At 37.7% G+C, this 18,958-nt stretch overlaps 4 protein-coding genes across 4 annotated transcripts; 3 read left to right on the forward strand and 1 right to left on the reverse strand.

The window, feature by feature from the left end:
* Positions 1-362: 362 nt before the first annotated feature.
* Positions 363-2,953, forward strand: LOC141907139 (prenylated Rab acceptor protein 1-like). Its single transcript, XM_074796711.1, has 5 exons — positions 363-535; positions 1,059-1,271; positions 1,967-2,064; positions 2,184-2,285; positions 2,441-2,953. Exons 1-5 carry the CDS (start codon positions 468-470, stop codon positions 2,530-2,532), a joined length of 573 nt encoding a protein of 190 aa, XP_074652812.1. The 5' UTR covers positions 363-467; the 3' UTR covers positions 2,533-2,953.
* A 195-nt stretch (positions 2,954-3,148) lies between these two features.
* LOC141907009 (3-hydroxy-3-methylglutaryl-CoA lyase, cytoplasmic-like) lies at positions 3,149-6,641 on the reverse strand. Its single transcript, XM_074796543.1, has 9 exons — positions 6,543-6,641; positions 6,269-6,406; positions 5,721-5,852; positions 5,578-5,636; positions 5,366-5,455; positions 4,970-5,033; positions 4,701-4,889; positions 3,564-3,689; positions 3,149-3,466 (listed from the first exon to the last, which is right to left on the reverse strand). Exons 3-9 carry the CDS (start codon positions 5,814-5,816, stop codon positions 3,353-3,355), a joined length of 738 nt encoding a protein of 245 aa, XP_074652644.1. The 5' UTR covers positions 5,817-5,852; positions 6,269-6,406; positions 6,543-6,641; the 3' UTR covers positions 3,149-3,352.
* A 953-nt stretch (positions 6,642-7,594) lies between these two features.
* On the forward strand, positions 7,595-11,259 carry LOC141907180 (retinoid-inducible serine carboxypeptidase-like). The gene is made up of 4 exons (XM_074796755.1): positions 7,595-7,819; positions 7,901-8,043; positions 10,874-10,963; positions 11,077-11,259. The coding sequence occupies exons 1-4, from the start codon at positions 7,732-7,734 to the stop codon at positions 11,257-11,259; spliced, it is 504 nt and encodes a 167-aa protein (XP_074652856.1). The 5' UTR covers positions 7,595-7,731.
* Positions 11,260-11,341: 82 nt separating this feature from the next.
* On the forward strand, positions 11,342-14,039 carry LOC141907181 (retinoid-inducible serine carboxypeptidase-like). The gene is made up of 7 exons (XM_074796757.1): positions 11,342-11,420; positions 11,694-11,804; positions 12,229-12,478; positions 12,644-12,706; positions 13,542-13,619; positions 13,716-13,879; positions 13,977-14,039. Exons 1-7 carry the CDS (start codon positions 11,397-11,399, stop codon positions 14,037-14,039), a joined length of 753 nt encoding a protein of 250 aa, XP_074652858.1. The 5' UTR covers positions 11,342-11,396.
* Positions 14,040-18,958: the final 4,919 nt, after the last annotated feature.

The raw sequence follows: 18,958 nt of genomic DNA on the forward strand, positions 1-18,958 counted from the left end.
TTGATGATGGAAATAGTGAATTCCCAGAACTTTTTGCCTGGTGAGTAAGGGGTACCCACGGCTGCGGATTTAACTCTCGAATTATATTCTCAGGGTGGCCGCCTTATTAATTGCAGAATATTCACCATGAAATCTCTCGGTCCGGCCACTGACTCGACTGTCAAGTCGAGTTTGAATTGGTCGCGACTCTCAAGTGCTGCCGCAATATATTTCATTAGCAGTGAACGTGTGAACTAATTCAACAGTCCAATAATCCTACTGCGGCATGCGAGTGACACGTTCGCGCGAACACGTTGATCCCTGCTTACCAGGGTATGATTGCCTCCGGTCGGAGTTTTCCGGCTACGTAGACTACGATCGATTACTAAGCCTTCCCATTTTGACAGCTGTGTCGTCGTAACAAGTTTTGGAGACGGAATCCGCACATTTCTGTTGATAAGTGGCTGATTAGGGGTGTATAGTTTCAGATGGGAGACACGGAGTTAACGGGAAATCTGGATGTTCTAAGAACTGACGACGTCGTTCCTAAAAAAGGGTATATTTTCATACTTTTGACACGTCATAACAAACCCTACACGCACTAATTACCGACAATAACCGAATAGCATATCGTAGAACGGTTCAAGTCCGAGCGGATCAGGTGGACGCATTGGCCAACGGGTACAACTAAAATAACACTCTTCATCTGAAAATAACAGTTCATGAAGGTTCCAGTTTTGTGGTGTCATTGCCAACCTTCCTGGTGTAACATAAGCCTTCTTTTTGCCATTTTAGATTTTTTGGGGCATGAAAATGCGGTCGACGAAATATTTCCTCACTTTTATAAAACATATTGTTGAAATTTTTTTGCATCACATAAATGAATTGACAGCTGGGGCCAGTTTATAGACTAAAACCAGTTATTATATATTAGTTCTGAGGCTAATTCATTTTGCACAATCACATTGAGAGTAGGTCAGAAAACCTCTGGATTGAAGTCCCTTTTCCAGATGTAGTGGACCAGTGGCTGTTTTTGGTAGAAGTTAACCTGATAATTTTCGTATGATTTTTGTTTTCAGAATTATGGGTTCTATAAACCTGACGAACATCCAGGCTCGAGAATGGTTTCAGAAAACACGAGAAAAAGTGCAACCGTGGTCGGTGTTTTTGTCGACGAAGAAATTCAAACTGCCAAAGACGATGGCTCCGTTAGGACCGAGAATCGTAAAAAACGTCGAGAAATTTCAGGGAAATTACGTGTTCGTGTTTCTCGTACTGGTTATATTTTGTATGTAAGTAGAAATCGGCGACTAATCAAGAATACTGCCTCATTCGACGGGGTGTGCAAGAGGCTGACCTTGAAAACTCGGGGAACAACAGGGTCCGATCTAAGGAATGATAGCCACTTGCCCGAGTGGCAAGCATATCTGAAATTTTGCTTGACCCTCCAAAACAAAAGCTACTTGCCCTACACAGGCAGTCCAATTGGTGGCACTATCATCCGTTGTATCGAGTGGGAAAAAAGTTTTGTGATATAAAATTTCACAAGCCCAGGGGACAAGTGATAATGATTACCTACTCGCCCTGAAGAGAATAAACTTGTCCCGGGCAATCGGACAAGATCTTAGATCGGACCCCGGAACGAGGAAATCCTAGAGAATACCATAGAAAACCCGGATATTTGACAAATTTTGTAAAAAACTCAGAGAATTCAGATGTGCTTTTGACCACTTGTCTTTATCAACACGTGATTCAAAGAAAAAATGAATGAATTTAACATCTTAATTTCAGAAATTTCTCCATTCACCTGCCGTTGATTCACTTGGGGAATTTCTCCATTTACCGGGCGTAGAGTCACTCAGGGAATTTATGTTTAACTTCGAAAACTCAGGGAATTTGTAAACGAAGGAAAAGAAGCCATTCTGTATGAACTGTAAAGCTTTAAGTTTGCGAGTTGCTTGAAGAATTTTGTATGATTATTTTTCAGTTTGACCTCTCCTCTACTGCTGGTAGCCATCGCTGCCTCACTCGGTGCGTGTTATATAATCTCAATTAAAAACAAAGAACAAAAACTTAAAATTATGGGTGAGTATTGAATGAATTATCCAATTTTTCAAAAAAGTACTTGAACAATCTCGTCGTCACTTTTTGTTTGGGTTTTTGCAGGTTTGATTTGTTTTAAACATTTTTCCTCTTCTTTTTAGGTCATGAATTAACATTAGTGCAACAATACGCAGCAGTAGGAGTGACATCTATTCCTCTGTTCTGGTTAGTGGGTGCTGGTACAGCTGTGTTCTGGGTTATAGGTAAGACACACGTCGTTTAAAATGTTCCACTGGACCCTGTCCACTGTTAAATTAGTTCATTTTTAATGATTAATTCTCGAGTCAAATCTTGACTCCGAACAGCTAGATGAATTTGACGAAAGAACTTCGTTGAAATGAATCTTGTCGATTTTTAGGGGCGTCATTTTTCACGATTATGCTGCACGCGTCGATGTACACTGCTGAAGAGGACGATGCATTTGAAGAATTACAAATGGAAGAAGTATAGAACCATTATGAACAACCGTATTAAATGGAAATGTGATAAATGTTTGGAAATGTTCTCACTGACCCTCTCTCAGCCAGGCTCAATCAGTCGATCAAAATGTGGCAATTCATGGCTGTGTTACGGTCATCCTCGCTTGCCTCTCGTTAAACCTCGTGTTAGCCTCGGCGGGAGGCAAGCGAGTTCCGTTCAAAGATTAATGTACTAACAGGTGTAAGCAACGAAGGTGGGAGGGTTAATACTTGTTCGTAGATGTACGTACTATGGGCTGGATGGATATTCATTCTTATATTTTACACATCACACTTTCAAACGTGAGGTTTATATGATAATTGGCTGTTTCTGGAGTAAATGTTGTAGGTACAATGAACTTAAAATATGGAATATTTTCTTGTATTTAAATAAATGAATATTTATAGACTTATATCTGGTCTTTCGCTCAATTTCATGTCTCGTTCAAAGGTCTAGAGCTGTGTTGCATTGTTTTGCAAAGTATTTTCAAATGAGTTCGATGTAGAATCCATTTAATGTAAAATTCTAGCTTTCCATGAAGTCCATTGATACAATAAGAGGTTTGTTTAAACGGGTTTATTTCAGTATTAATCAGACAGAACCCACAAAATACATGAGACTGTATTCAGTATTTCTACAATTTCACTTCAAACTTTCATCTAAAATACATATCACAGTCTGAGTAAAAACAAATTGCAAAGAAGACTTATTCTTTAGACACAACGCTAAATGCCACGTGTTTTAAACTCCTTAGTATATCTACTATCTCGCAGTTCAAACTAAAGCACATATTCGTACAGTATGTACAACACTATTTACACTGTTCAGTTGTTATTCTTGTGCTCGCGTATTTTGAATTATTTCGTCGATTCAAAGCTTCGCAAATAAAATTGCCGGCGAACATAACTTGCTCCAAATTCACACCCTGAAAATAACATACAAATGCATAAACCTACGACAAAGTTATTTAGCACTCGAGGGAACTTCCTTATCCTGATAATTTGAAGAGATGTTCTACGTACCGTTTGTATTCCGAGTCCATTTAATAAATAAAGCACATCTTCGGTTGAAACATTACCCGACGCGCCGGGAGCGTACGGACATCCACCGAGACCTGCTACTGAACTATCAACAACTGATACTCCCATCTACAATATAATCAAATGAAACGACGCCATCAGGGGAGGGTAAACTTCAACAACTGACAATCTGTTACCACTATTGTCCAGCATGTTGTGGACTCCTCATAGTCACTATTGTCAAATGAATATTGACTTTCCAGTGAAGCCTAGATAATCTGATTTTCCATGCATGCTGATGAAATGTATTGCGTGTGTATGAAAGGGCTGCTCATGTACAGCTAAAGGCTTCCAAGTAAACTCCAGTAGATACTATTTACCCCAGGGACCAGTTCCATAGTTATAGCTTAGATCTAAGACCATCTTAATTCTATAGCCAATCTAAAAACATTTTTAGATTTATGACCGATTTATTTTATCCTCACTGGAACCGGCCCCTGGATTGATTGCCTCAGATTATAGCATGCCCTGCCTGACTATATTACAAATTTTCTCATTTCAATGCAGTGTGATAACTCTCCTAATGTCTATTTCAATTAGACTTGAGAACATTCCGGGTGGCCTAGCTCGCTCATTTTGGGTAGTACATACCTGATAAAGGTCTAAGTATGACCAGAAAGGACAGGCAGTCGACCTTAAACATCGTTTTTTAATCCATTTGAAACTGTATTGAAGGATATCTAAAAAGTCTTTATTGAAAGGGGTCCATGAGAGAAAATAGACTCCATTATTTGAAAGTTTAACCATGTCTCCATGCCTACCAACTGAAGTTTGGTGTGTAGGCATGGAAACATTGTTAAACTTTCAAATCATGGAGTCACTTCTCTTCATTTAACCCCTTTCAGTGAAGACTTTTTGGATATCCTTCAAACGGTTTCAAATGGATTAAAAAATGATGATTTAGGTCGACTGCCAGTCCTGTCTGGCCCTACAAAGACCTTTATCAGGTATGTACTACCAAAAATGAGCGAGCTAGGCAATCCGGAATGCTCTCAAGTCAGGTTGAAATAGACATTAGAATTCATATTGGTTCTGTAAGATCGGAGGTGAGCAGTGTCTATTGTATAGATGATTACTAACCTGTAGAGATGCGTATATATTTGCTATAGCTTGACCGTACGTATCATGACAGTGAATGGCTAATTTATTCAACGGTACTCGAGATCCTACTTCCTCGATCATCCGCTTGATGGCGCCGGGGGTACCGACTCCGATCGTATCTCCGAGTGATATCTCGTGGCAACCTAAATCGTACAATCGCTTAGCAACCTGAAATCACAAATGAAATTAACTTTTCGTCGAAATTCGCTTCAATTCATTTCGATGTTCAATGGTTTGAAAATTAATACCTCTGCAACCGATTCGGGTTTGATTTCACCTTCGTAAGGACAGCCGACTACACATGACACATAACTGTGCAAATTAAATCAAAAATCAGAAAATCTTTTACGGGACTTTAGGCTGTACACAATAGGTGTCAGCACTAATGAACATTTGGGACATAAAACCACAGTTGATGATTTAACAATTTATTTTCTGACAATTTCAAACTTCAACAACAGAGATACAAAAATCTCTGATGATTTTTCATATCTCTGATGATGAAGTTCGGTTGAAACTTCAAAACTGTCAGAAAATAAACTGTTAAATCATCAACTGTGTATATTGTTCTCATTAGTGCTGACATCTATTGCTGAGATATCGAGATCAATATCAGTCATGTGTCCGCACAATCTCAACTTTACCCTCGAACCGGCATCTTATCAGACAACGCATTTTCCATCAGTTTTTCAAAACGTTGAATGCTTTCTTTTATCGAGCAGTTTGTGTTCTTCCTGCAAACAGAATTAACGCCCCAAGTATTGAGCGAGAGCACTGGAACTTGCAGACCCAGCAATTCCATATCTCAGTTGAGTCCGAACTAGAGTTTCAAACAGACTTCGTTCTAATAACTTACTGTGAAAATGCTTCAGATGCGGCTAGGAAAACTGCCACTTCATTCGCGTTAGCATTTTTCTTTAAAAAAATGGAAAGGAAAATCAGCCTCCAATGATGTTATATTGAAATGCTCCACATACACGTTTTAAAGGAGAAACTTACTGCGGCAGTATAGCCTTTAACATTAGGAGTTAAAGCACTGTACGTCACTCCCGGCTTGCGAGTGATTTCATTCATTACAGCGTCGTGATCAGCCATCTGCGGAACCCATTTAGGAGATACAAAACTCGTGGCCTGAAAAATTAAGTGGTAGACCTAGAGGTTAAGATGTCACTCAGTATAACTAGTACCACATAGCCCCAGGTGACCTAAAGTGCAGCCTTTCTTAATTCGTTTCTGTCTAACTGCAGTTTAGGTCACCTTTCTACTGTGTGGCACTAGTGTCATTAAAGAATAGTGTTATGGTTAGGTTAGGTACATAACCATTAGGGACACCTAAACAGCAGTCGCTCCTTGGTTTTTTGCAAAGATTTGTAGACAGATTCTCATTATTTTTCTATGCGAATCAAAACCAATATGATAATGCCTCTTCAAAAGAACACTTGGCCTTATTCTAGCCTAGTCTAGTATCTAACTGTTCTTCCCTAAATTGTAGTGGAACCTGTAAATCGTCTGGTATTCACACTTAAATCCTGTAGACATAGTCGTACCTCAATAAAAGTGAGGCCAGTTTCCGAAAGTTTGTTAATAAAATCTATTTTGGTTGCGGTTTTCACAGATTTTTCATTTTGTAATCCATCTCTTGGTCCGACTTCCACGATCTTCACAAAACCTGGCAGTCCGTCCTTCTACAAGTGAAGATTTGATTTGAATTGAATTTGCTCGATTAGAAAATTTTTACGGCGATTTTTGAAGTCAAGTTGTACACTACAGATAGATTTAACCATTGAAGTACAATTTATCCAACAGAATTATTACACTTACAGTTACGTTTGTGCTTTGAAATCTCAAATGAGCTCGAGAAAGCGCTGATTTTGGCAAAAATGTCGATATTTTTATCCAAATCGACCGAACACTGGGCGCCGCCATATTGGAAAACGCATGCCAGTGCCGGTGAATCCTAAGGAACAACTCGAATCCCACATTTTCACTTCCTCGAAAATGTATGCAAATTAATGCAAATGAACGGAATCGGGACATGGTGTTCAACGCGGACCCGTCAGTATCTTCGGACCTCATGCTGCTTCCTTACATCATCACATCATGTTTATGCCACATCGTCGCTCCTCAAACGTTGTGTAGGGAACCGTAACAACGACTGGTATTCACACCAAGCCCTGGCAGTGGAGTTGTCTCCACAGTGATCTACGTTGCCCTACGATCCTAGTGTACCCACTGTGGTACATCAGACACTATAAGGTTCTTGGTGAAGTTTAGGCCTACGTTGAAATTCTCACTGCGGTTAACCGTTTAAAGAAATTTGATGGTTGATATTCGTGTTATATATATATATTAGTTCTTCGCGTGTATGATAACGGTTGAAGACTGGGTCTTTATGTTCTTGATTATTGCACTGCGTTGCAAACAGAGCGACGTTGTATCTTAGTAATCCTCTTATAGGCTACATTTTTATCATTGTTTGATCCAAAAACTTTCAATCCCCTACAATCGCATTATGACAATTCCAAAACACCTTGCAATAATATCATACAATCTATTGATTGATAATTCACTTTTTTGAAATCTTGAAAACAAATGACAATAACTTAAACTGAAAGATATATATTTCTATAATAGCGGAAAGCATTTTTTCCAGGCCACAGACCTTTACATCTGTTTGTCGGCTATAAACTACTAGGCGCTCGTATAACTGACAATGTAACCTCATATTACGAGCAATTACCAGTAATTAGTTGGCTATTACGCCGATGACGAGTGCGTAGTAGAATAGTGCAATCCTGAAGTATTTCGCAGCAGCAATTACGACCATTTAACGAAAGGTCATACCTATTTAGTAAACCTTTGTTACCGACACAGATGAAATCTCGCTAGTACTGTCAAAATTACTATTTTTGAATTGTGTTTTTATATGTAAGACTTATTCACCCGCGACGACGTGAAAATCATGGCTTATTTTGGAATATCCGTTATATAACTGATGAAGATTTGAGAAATGGCAACAAGTAACCGAACATGTTTTCTGTTCGTACTGATTATGCAAACGGGTTTTATTCGAATGAATAAGTTTGACACAAATATCGGTAAGTTTCCTGCAAATTCATTCAAATCAGATTCGATTAGAAAGCTATATGTTGCCCTGTCTATCAAATTGTTTATTTGAGATTTGGAAGCAGAACTATGGAATCTACCACAGTTACACGGTCATGTCAAGGTGAGAGAGAATGCTCAAATGTTCTGGTGGTTTTTCAACACAACATCCGACATCACTTCTACGACCAGAAAACCGCTGATCTTGTGGATCCAGGTAAGAAATGCATTGTGACGACTGGCTCTTTCCATCGTCTTAAATCCATAAAAACAATGTCACCATGGTAGAATTCGAATCAGCTGGGTGTATCGATTCTCAAAATAGATATGTTCGTCCATTATGTTCCCTTCTATTGTTCTACTTACCTGGGACTGCTTCGTCGTTGGAACTACTGTATTCGGTAACGCTATTGGATCATTTCTGCCTCTAAGGTGTCAGATTTTTATTTTTACAATAAACCAGCACGCTTATAGAGTCGAAATAGCAGCAAGGTTCTACATTTCATTTACAGAGTAATGGATTTGTATAATTTAAGATATACGTATTCTGACTCCGATAAGAAACGATTAAGTTGGATGGTGGCTAAAATGTGTCATTCGAATGAATTTGTTTAAATGCTCTCAAAAGATACCAGAAACAAAATGAAGAAGTTGATATGTGGCGATTATTCGAAAATGGAAACGAATTCCTGTAAATATTGAAAATAAATTACATTCTACTACCTTGTAATTTCTTGCATTCTCCCGTCGATAAAATAAAGAAGTTCGACTTAGTGCGAATTCTACTAATTCTGCGGTAGTATCTTTCGCAGTATTCATTCTTTATATCGTACAAAACGGCATAACATTTGTGATTTTTAAAACATGTGCGTTCGCATGCTTCAATGGTAGGAATCTTAGTTTTGCTCTGTTTCCTTTTTCTAGTAGGAATTCCATATTTCCTAGTTGTCGTACATATTTTCCCATCTATACGGAAAAACAAAGTTATTGTAAGCCATCTTAATTTTATGTTTTAAAATAGTTATAAAACAAATGTGCAGATTTTTCATTCCGAGGTTGGGAATGAAAACAAATCTTACCTTCGATGTACGTTGGACATATCACATGACGAAATTCTACGACAAACATTGCCACGTAAAAAAGTGTTGAAACATAGCCTGAAATTTGCATCCTCGAGCACGTTGTAATTACTACTAAACTGTAAGTTTGTGAACCAAACTTTATCCTATCTTGGATACAAAGGCGCTTCTCTTGGAAACACTCACCGTCTTGTCTCGAACAACGTATAGATTTTCCAGTTAACAACCCGAGGCAGTGAACGAAAAGAATCTTTTTATCATGTAATCATTTGACGAATTTCACCAATATTTACAGCAAATCGTGGAAAAACAAAATTGTACAGTAAGGTCAAGCGTTATGGTGGTTCTTAAAGCCAATCTAACAGCATGGGCTAACTAATGTGTATCGGCATTCTTGATTTAAAGCTATTTAGGTTAGCTTTCAAATCGTTAATCAAAGATTTGGAAGCAGAAAAATGTGAAATCTACCGCAGTGACGCAATTATGTCAAAGGTCAGAGAAAAGGCTCGAATATACTGGTGGTTTTACAACGCAACATTCGACCTCACTTCAGCAATAAAGGAAAAGTTGGGATTCACTATTAATATACAGAAAGTCACTACAAAATCTCGAAACACATAAAAACACATTTCATCTAGAAACACATAAAAAGAATGACAGATCAAAGAAGAATCGGGATCAACCGGATGTAACTCTTTTGAAGAGAGAACTGTTTTTATTTCCATAATTTCACTTACCCGTGATTACATTTTTTCATTGGAACAAGTGAATTCGGTAACACGCGTTAATGGAATATAATTACCTCTCCAGTGTTTCATGTGTATTTGTCAACATGAAATCTGTTTTTTTTATTGAGCCGAAATATCAGCAGAAGCAATGCACTATAAACAGTTTATTTACAGTTATGTATTTGTATCATTTAAGATTTGTGACATTTTCCTACCTTGTGATTTGTTGCATTCTTTTGTCGATAAGATGAATAAAGTTTCATTGCGACTTTCGGTAAAATTTTTGCGGTAGTGTTTTTCGCAGTATTTATTCTTTATATCATACACCACAATCCGACAATTTCCTTTTCGAATGCACCTGCGTTCACATGCTTCAACATTAGGAACTTTCTTGTTTTTTTTCAATTGTCTAGAAGGAATTCCATATTTTCGAGATACCGTACAGTTTTTCCCATCTACACAGAAAAACAGTTCGTAATCTACCCATACGAAAATCGTTTCAAAATATTTTGAGAACAAATTTGCAAATTTCCAGTTCAAGATTGTGAGTAAAAAGAAACCCTACCTTTAACGTACGTTGGACATATAACTCGTCGAAATTTTATGAAGAATATTAGCACGAAAAATACTATATAAACATAGCCTGAAGTTCGCATCTTGATCGAATGCGGTTATTAAACTGCAAGTTGTGAGCCCGAAACACCGTATGATTGTTTCTTAGCGACAAAGACGCTTCTATTGGAAACATCCACCGTCTTCCAGTAATGTATGGATTTTCTTTGAAACTTGTAAAAACCGAAATGAGCGAGAAGAATATTTTTTCAACGTGACAAACGTTCAATCTAAAACGCTAATCCGCACGTGACAAACTTTACCGATAGAACGATAACCACACTCAAACGTGGTGAACGGATAATAAGATAAAATCCCACTATTTACAGATTAATAGAATTTTGAAAACCAGAATTTATTTATTAAATCTAAAATCCCTAGACGATGATCTCTAGGGTGAGATCGAAACGTCGTGTCTTTTATATATTTTAGATTTAATAAATAAATTCTGGTTTTTAAATTCTTTTAATCTGTAAATAGTGGGATTTTATCTTATTAAACTTTACCGATGTTTATAGGAAATCGTCGAGTGGCCCAGTTGCACAACTCGATGGTTTTTTTTAGCCAACACTGTCTGAATAACGATAATTCACCATTCTTGATTTGAAGTTTGGATTATGTTCTGTAGGGTGGGCCTGGACGAGCAAGTTCTGGAGTCGGAAATTTTGCGGAGATCGGTGCATTCGATCAGTATCTGAAGGAAAGGACTGAAAATTGGGTAATAACATTTACATCTAGAACATATTTTTGGCAAATTCCTTCGATTTTTCTAAAGGATTAACCTATGATATATATTGCAAGCAACCATTTTCTTATATTTCTCATTCACAGTTACAGGATGCGAATGTATTGTTTATAGACAGCCCTGTAGGAGTCGGTTTTAGTTATGTTACTGGTCGTAGCTCGTTGGCTGATTCGAATGAAATGATCGTCTCTGATTTACTGGTGCTCATTAAAACACTGTTAACAGACCAGCTTCGTGATTTCCAAGTAAGTTACCGACTATTTCTTTGAAATAGCAACTCAATCCACCAGAATATTCCCTTCTTTCATCTCATGAATTTATTATGTCTTTTATGCTGTAATTATGCTATTTTTGGGATGTACCGCTTTACTTGTTCGGAGAAAACTACGGTGCAAAAGTGTCGGCGATGTTCGCTGAAGCTCTACACCAGGTAAACACGACGTAACAACTCTGATTGCAAATACAGTGGAATCTCGTTTCACGGGACCAGGTTCGTTATAACCGATAGTTCGTTATATCCAGTTTATGAAATCGATTACATTTTCTTACTTGGGACGAAATTCTATATTTGTTATATCCGATGAAACGTTGTATCCGAGTTCGTTATAACGAGGTTCCACTGAAGTACGTATATCACTCATCCCGAATTGTTTCGGCTTGAAATCGTCCTAGATTATTTGTGATTCGTTTATCTCGTCATCAGGAGGTGTTAGCTGGTGGAATCAAGTGCAGACTGTCCGGGGTCGGTCTTCTCAGTCCTACGATCGATCTTACGCCAAATCTGATGAACTACGGACCGTATTTACACGCTATGGTAGGCCGTTTTAACTGTTCAGTTATTTGTTAGGGCGAAAAAATTATCCAATGAAACCGAAGCAACTTCAGGCAGAGATGCGTTGATTCTTCCTAGGGCTAAAAATTGATACCCAGGGACACTCAATCGAAAAATAAAACAAAATTTACCAGCCAAATAAATAAATAATGGGGACAATCCCTATTTTAAGATCAAAAATTTATACCCTGTTTATCATTTCCGTTGAGCTTAAAAGTTGACCCGCGCTGCCGCCGTTCTGCCCTGTACGTTACTTTCTTTAAAATCATGATCAAGAACCATAACAGACCCGGCAGTTATAGAAATGAACTGATTACAAATTTCATCGCAGTTTACAAAATGACCCGGCCGATAAGGAGAAAACAAGGCATTTTATTTTAGGCTAAGATTTCATTTTTGATTCAAGGGTCAAGTGGATATTGATGGTAAAGCTGATATAATGAGAAGAATGTCCTCAGTGAAATACTATATGAATGTGCAGGATTACAGTAACGCTTTCTACAGTTTCAAGAAGTCGTTGCGCCGACTGCGAGGTTTAGACCGTAACACGTACGATCCGTTACACCTGGCGTATCGACCTACTCGCCATCTATCGGACTTTATGAACGGACCTGTGCAAAAATATCTAGCACATATATCGCGTTACCGCTGGAATGGTACGTTCCGCCACGCAATATACGCGGGATTCGAAACTGATAGCATTGCCAGACGTTCTGAGACCTGAATGAAGTATCTTTTATGCGCCCTAACACTGGCCCGTAGTACATGAGCTAGCTTCGATGGGTATTCGATTCAATCACCCTGTTCATTTTTCTTCGTAGATTTCAATTGGGATGTCTTCTATTCACAATCGAAATCCTACATGAAACCAGCTTCAAAATCAGGTGATTTAATTTTTAAGATTTTATTGTTTTCTCAATTATTTTTATTCGCAGCAATCACTATCTAGACTATCAGAAATCACAATCACTATCTAGACTATCAGAAATCACAATCACTATCTAGACTATCAGAAATCACAATCACTATCTAGACTATCAGAAATCACAATCACTATCTAGACTATCAGAAATCACAATCACTATCTAGACTATCAGAAATCACAATCACTATCTAGACTATCAGAAATCACAATCACTATCTAGACTATCAGAAATCACAATCACTATCTAGACTATCAGAAATCACAATCACTATCTAGACTATCAGAAATCACAATCACTATCTAGACTATCAGAAATCACAATCACTATCTAGACTATCAGAAATCACAATCACTATCTAGACTATCAGAAATCACAATCACTATCTAGACTATCAGAAATCACAATCACTATCTAGACTATCATCAGAAATCACAATCACTATCTAGACTATCAGAAATCACAATCACTATCTAGACTATCAGAAATCACAATCACTATCTAGACTATCAGAAATCACAATCACTATCTAGACTATCAGAAATCACAATCACTATCTAGACTATCAGAAATCACAATCACTATCTAGACTGACTATCAGAAATCACAATCACTATCTAGACTATCAGAAATCACAATCACTATCTAGACTATCAGAAATCACAATCACTATCTAGACTATCAGAAATCGCGATCACTATCTAGACTATCAGAAATCACAATCACTATCTAGACTATCAGAAATCACAATCACTATCTAGATAGCGTCGTATATTAATTATTTTTCTACATTCAGTCGAATATTTGTTACGTCAGAAGAACATTAAGATTGCCATATTCGTCGGTCAGTTAGATTTTATAGCTAATCCAGTAGGTAAGCGTGTACTTCTGATTGAAAACTCACACGCATATATTTTCATCCAATTAATTTGATTAAATCACTCAATGATCATGTTTTGATTTTTGTAAGGGACAGAGACTTGGTTATATCGACTGAAGTGGCTTGGGAAAAAAGCGTTTTACGATGCGCCAAGACGTCAAATATCCGACCCAAACAACTTGCATATCACAATAGCTGGTTTAAAAAACTACCGAAATCTATATCTATATTGGGTGAACGGTGCAGGACATATGGTTCGTTCGAGAATACGAAACACAGATGGATATCTATCACTTTTTGTTAAGTTGCTTATGAATCGATTTGATAGTTAACGGAATCTTTCCGTTTCAGATACCAAGAGACAAACCGAGGGCAGCGAGACTTATAATGAAAGATTTCCTAAGAATCACCTGACGATGATTCGACAAAGTCTTGAATTGAATTCTAATAAAGTATTGCATTCGTTGCTATTTTGTCTTTGCATCTATTCTTTTTTCTACGAACAAAGTATAATTCCAACCAATCGCGAAAATGAAAAAGACCAACATGAGAAACAGCCTAGGATGGTTTCGCAGCCGAATTCAGATATATACAGGATGATTAATCAAGATAATTTCACCATTCTAAAATCGTATGATATTTATTGTTCCAATCACTTCGCAATTACATTTTCACATCGTTTCACCGTTGAAAACTGGTTATAGCGAAAGCACCTATGATTTTCAAAGTGCTTTTCGAAAAGTCAGTCGCAAACAAATTTGGATCAAGATTTTTCGAAATCTGGATACAATTTTCATAATTTCTTTTTGAAAAGTAATCCATTCTCAAGTGATTTATTCAGGTTTCCGGTCATTTCATATCTAAGTTCTGCCCTTTTTCAGTAAGAAAGTACCCCTTTTTACGGTGCAAAGATGCCATTTTTCAAAATAGGACTGACCCTCAAATATGTTCGGCACGGGCCTGGAAACATATAACATGTTTTCGTTGTTTAGCTGTTTTCCACTCTTCTATCTACGGTACACAGCTCCATACGTTTCATCCCAAAATGTCTTAATTCATTTTGTATTCAGTTACTTCTGAATTAATGTCTTCAAATGTCTGAAGTAATTTGTCAGAGTTTAGCGACTCATTAAGGGAGTGTTCATATCACAGTTTAATCAATAAGAACTTAATCGTAGTACGGTCTATAGACGTAACGTCATCCTTATGATAATTAAAAACCAATTTGCACAATGAACAAATTAATGCAAATCCGACGTCACGATAATATGATTAATTATCAAATTTTCAATTAAAGACTTCCTATCGTCTCTATTCGGTATCCTTTTCGTAGGCTTTCCTCTTGCACATGATCACGTACGTGGCTACGAAAATGAATACATTCCACAAACAGTGTAAAACGACGAAGCACACCACGTAGGCCGAGATCCACGTGTTCGCCGAACTGATATGTCCACCGTTTAGTGTCATGGTAAACACGGGAATGAAGTTTACGATGCAAATAATTATAGAAGCGACGCCCAGATAGAAGAAATGCGTTGTGGACTTTTTGATACAGATCACAAGCGCGTAGACGCCGCAAAAAGTCGGTGCAACGAATCCCCAAATTCCGACGTAGGTCAACGTCACGTTGAACTTGACCAAAATAACGACGTTGATCGCTGGAACTACAATCCACAACACGAGAAATATCACGTATAAAGCGATTAGTATGGTCCAGTATCTGGTGTCTATGTAGTGTCTAGCGTGATATCTAGGACCTTCAGGCGGCAATGTTTGGAAATTAACGAAATCCACGTCGCCATTACTGGTTCTGGCTGTCGGCTGTGTAGACCGGGTCTTCGGATCATCTTGTAACCCATCGAAGTCTCGCAGCTCGTGATCCATTGTACAGAATCCAACGTTTCTTCATTTGGTTCCGACGATACCGAATAGACTTAACATGTCAATCTTTAATTTATGCACTAAAATGAATGTAACCTTTTTCTATGGACATAAAACTTTTTGTCGAAAATATATAAATAGGATTGGAACGATCTCTACAGCTTCGTGTCAGCGACTTCTGCAAACTGGTTCGCGCACAATGCAGTTGACAGTAGGCACACACAAACATATATATATACATACAAACATTGTACTGGAAGTTTAAGAATGTCTGGCATTATTACACTAAATGTATAATACACCTAGTGCCCACAGTTTGTGAACTAACGTAATCTTCCAATGAAATAAAGGCCGCTGGTAATATTTATATATGTATGCATACTTATTTAAAACATTTATGAGGAAATTCACGTAAATCGTGTCTAAAAATAACGATTACTTCATAAGATATTCATGAAATGGCGATACACAGTGAGAAATGTGAAAATTAAGGTAGCAAAATCCAATAACTAATTAATTTTTCTAATAAATCGCAATATAGGTGTTTTGGTATACGATTAGTTTTTGTTGTTTCGTCGTAAGTATGAATGATTAGCATGAATTCTTAATCGCGATGTTTTCATGAAGTTTCTGACACTCAGTGGTACTAATTATTGAACTAATGCCGGGGCATTCCGGGGGTCCTGACAGTCATGGATTCCGTCTTCGGAAAGTGAGTGCAATAGCCCGCTGGGACTGAACGGTCCCATTTTACGGTTTCCTGCCTATACAAATGTGCATATTTCCTTTTTGCGAATTCTTTTGTCAAATGCAAATCACATGCGGGTTTTTACATGGTTAATCCACATTCGTGCGTGCGGGATTTGGAGCGATATTAACTACGAAAACAATACGAATCGTCGTTTAAGAAACGTATAGGAGTCACAAATCAAATTGCCAGTAGTAAGTATTGTGTACATATCGGATTTCTGAGTATCCCAACTAGAATTGTGCTAGACGGGAAACTAGTGAAAACTATAAGTGTCAATTATACCGGGAACGTAACACGCCCAAACGTTAACGTATAGTCTGCGTACCGCAAAAGCTTCGCAACGTTGGAATTATCGACATCTGGTCGTTCGACGTTTTCACCGTCGACGTTGCATTCATTGACGTTGGTTATGAATTCTCTTCTTCCTCCGTAAATCAATAAACGGCGACGAGGAGCGAGAGGAGAGAGAGAGGAGAGAGGGGATAGCACCGAGAGTTGCTCAATGCTGAACTGGTAGCATATATGCGCATATACAGTAAATACAGCAATGTAACGACTATCGTCTCTCGGCGGAAGAGGTTTAGGAGATGTGGTGGACGACGCGCAGGGCTTTGAACGACCCACAACAGAGCAACCTCGATGATAAGGTGAGTGGTGATAATAATCTCACGAATTTGTTTGAAATTGTCAATAGCTCACCCGAACTGAATTCGAGAGAATTCATTAGAGATAGAACTGAATTTTAAAAAAAATGCCGTAAATAACAGAAAATTAGAATGTTTTGCACGTGTATTGTTGTTATTGCGAGTAGGACATGGAAGTATTTCCCGCGCGTCACGAAACGTTGATTGATGTATTAACGTATTAACTAAAAGTGACAGGTCTTGGTTAGAAATCGACGAACTAAACAAAGGTGACAGGAAATCCATCGATTTGCAATCATGCCGCGTTCCTATGCATGGGATACATATATATATGTTCAGTATATACCAGTATACGCGACCAGTACTGAATAACGGGGATATATTCGACTAGACGTTGTCGTCGTTTCTGAGTTCCCGATTGTGAATAATTTCCATCGTTTCTATTCAAACCAACCGTCGATCGCTTTCAGAATCTTCGCAGGAATTCTCTCTCTGTCTCGGTTTTGCGACTGATCTGCGATGCAATGGACACAGATACACGCACACGATGTATTAAATAATTCAGAGCACCCACGTAATCTCCTACTGCAATCGGAGTAACACATTACACCCATTTCTTGCGTTACAAATCTTAATCCGGTTCTTCATTTATCGAAGTGGATGAATGTTAGAAAATAGACTGAAATTCAAATGCTTTTCAAGTCCAACTAACGAGTCAAAACCAATTCATCTAAACATCTTGGCCCGGTTTTATAGACCGCTATTATCTTCAAAGGTCAAATGCCCTCTAAATAGGATATTGTGTAAAACCTATTTTCTAATTGTGTGGTGGCTAACTTAATTCATTTTCAATTAAGTTAGCCCCCGGGTTAAAGGTACCGGTCTATAAAACCGGGATTATCTCGAAAAATGGTTTGATCTCCGTGATTGAAAACGGCATTATAATCATCATACTTATTTCTATAATCGTTATCATAATTACTTTTAACTTATTCCAATTAGGCTAAAAAGGCAGTACATGAAATTACAAATTTAAGATGATTGGATGAAATAAACTAAAATATATATTACACCATACATGCTGAAAAGATATTTGACAGATTGAAATGTCTCTATGGAACTGGAAAAGCGAATATGTTTAACAACGTTTGTCATTTATGGCGCTTATTTCATGTAAAACGCCAAAAGACTGTTTTATTACGAAATAAAAGCGTATAATAAGTAAAAAGCCTTAATAATGAACATTATATATGACCGGATAAATATACATCATAGGGTCACAGACCCGAAGCAACATTAACAGATGATATAACGGGTAAATTGATATTCGTATTCGTATATTTGCATTTTTTGCGTCTCTATCCAAACACATACGATATTCCGCACTGTGCTATCATATTATTGACAAATAATGATGTACTTCCCCGACCGAATGTTGGTTGTTCAGATGGTGTGTATACCGGCATGAATACTGACATTGATTACACATAATATTGCATATACGCGTTATTATGACACATTCACAATACAATGACGTTTAAATAGTGAATTTTGAATTTAAATACTGGTAACAGTTACACATCGCAATGAAATCTCTACGAGGATGGAGCTAAAAAAATTGGCAAAAAATTGTATAAAAGAAAAATGGCATCGTTCCCGAATAGAGGCGCCACATCGAAGATCGCATTTCAAGTGAGTTTCACGAGATGCAGTTTCAAAAAAGGACGAGTGTCTTGACTTGAAGTTTTTTTTCAAGCTGATTTAACAAAAAGAGCAACACCAAACAAAGGATCCAAGAGAATTATACAAGTCCGTCAAATTCGATATCCCTTATTTATTTCGTCGACAAAAATTGCCACAATTCAGTGCAGTAATATTGTCTTTTTGGACGTCAAAGTGGCCTTTGGGGTGTGAAAAATTCTTTAAAGTTAGCCCCTGTTTGTGTAAGTGTGATGGTTAAGATTTATTCAATCTTTTCTGGATATCGGTATTTGTATGCGTGTCCTCGGGTGTAAATGAATCGCCCTGGTTTCACTGATCAGGAAAGCGCGAAC

The sequence above is a fragment of the Tubulanus polymorphus genome, chromosome 6, assembly GCF_964204645.1.
Source record: "Tubulanus polymorphus chromosome 6, tnTubPoly1.2, whole genome shotgun sequence".
NCBI lineage: Eukaryota > Metazoa > Nemertea > Palaeonemertea > Tubulaniformes > Tubulanidae > Tubulanus > Tubulanus polymorphus.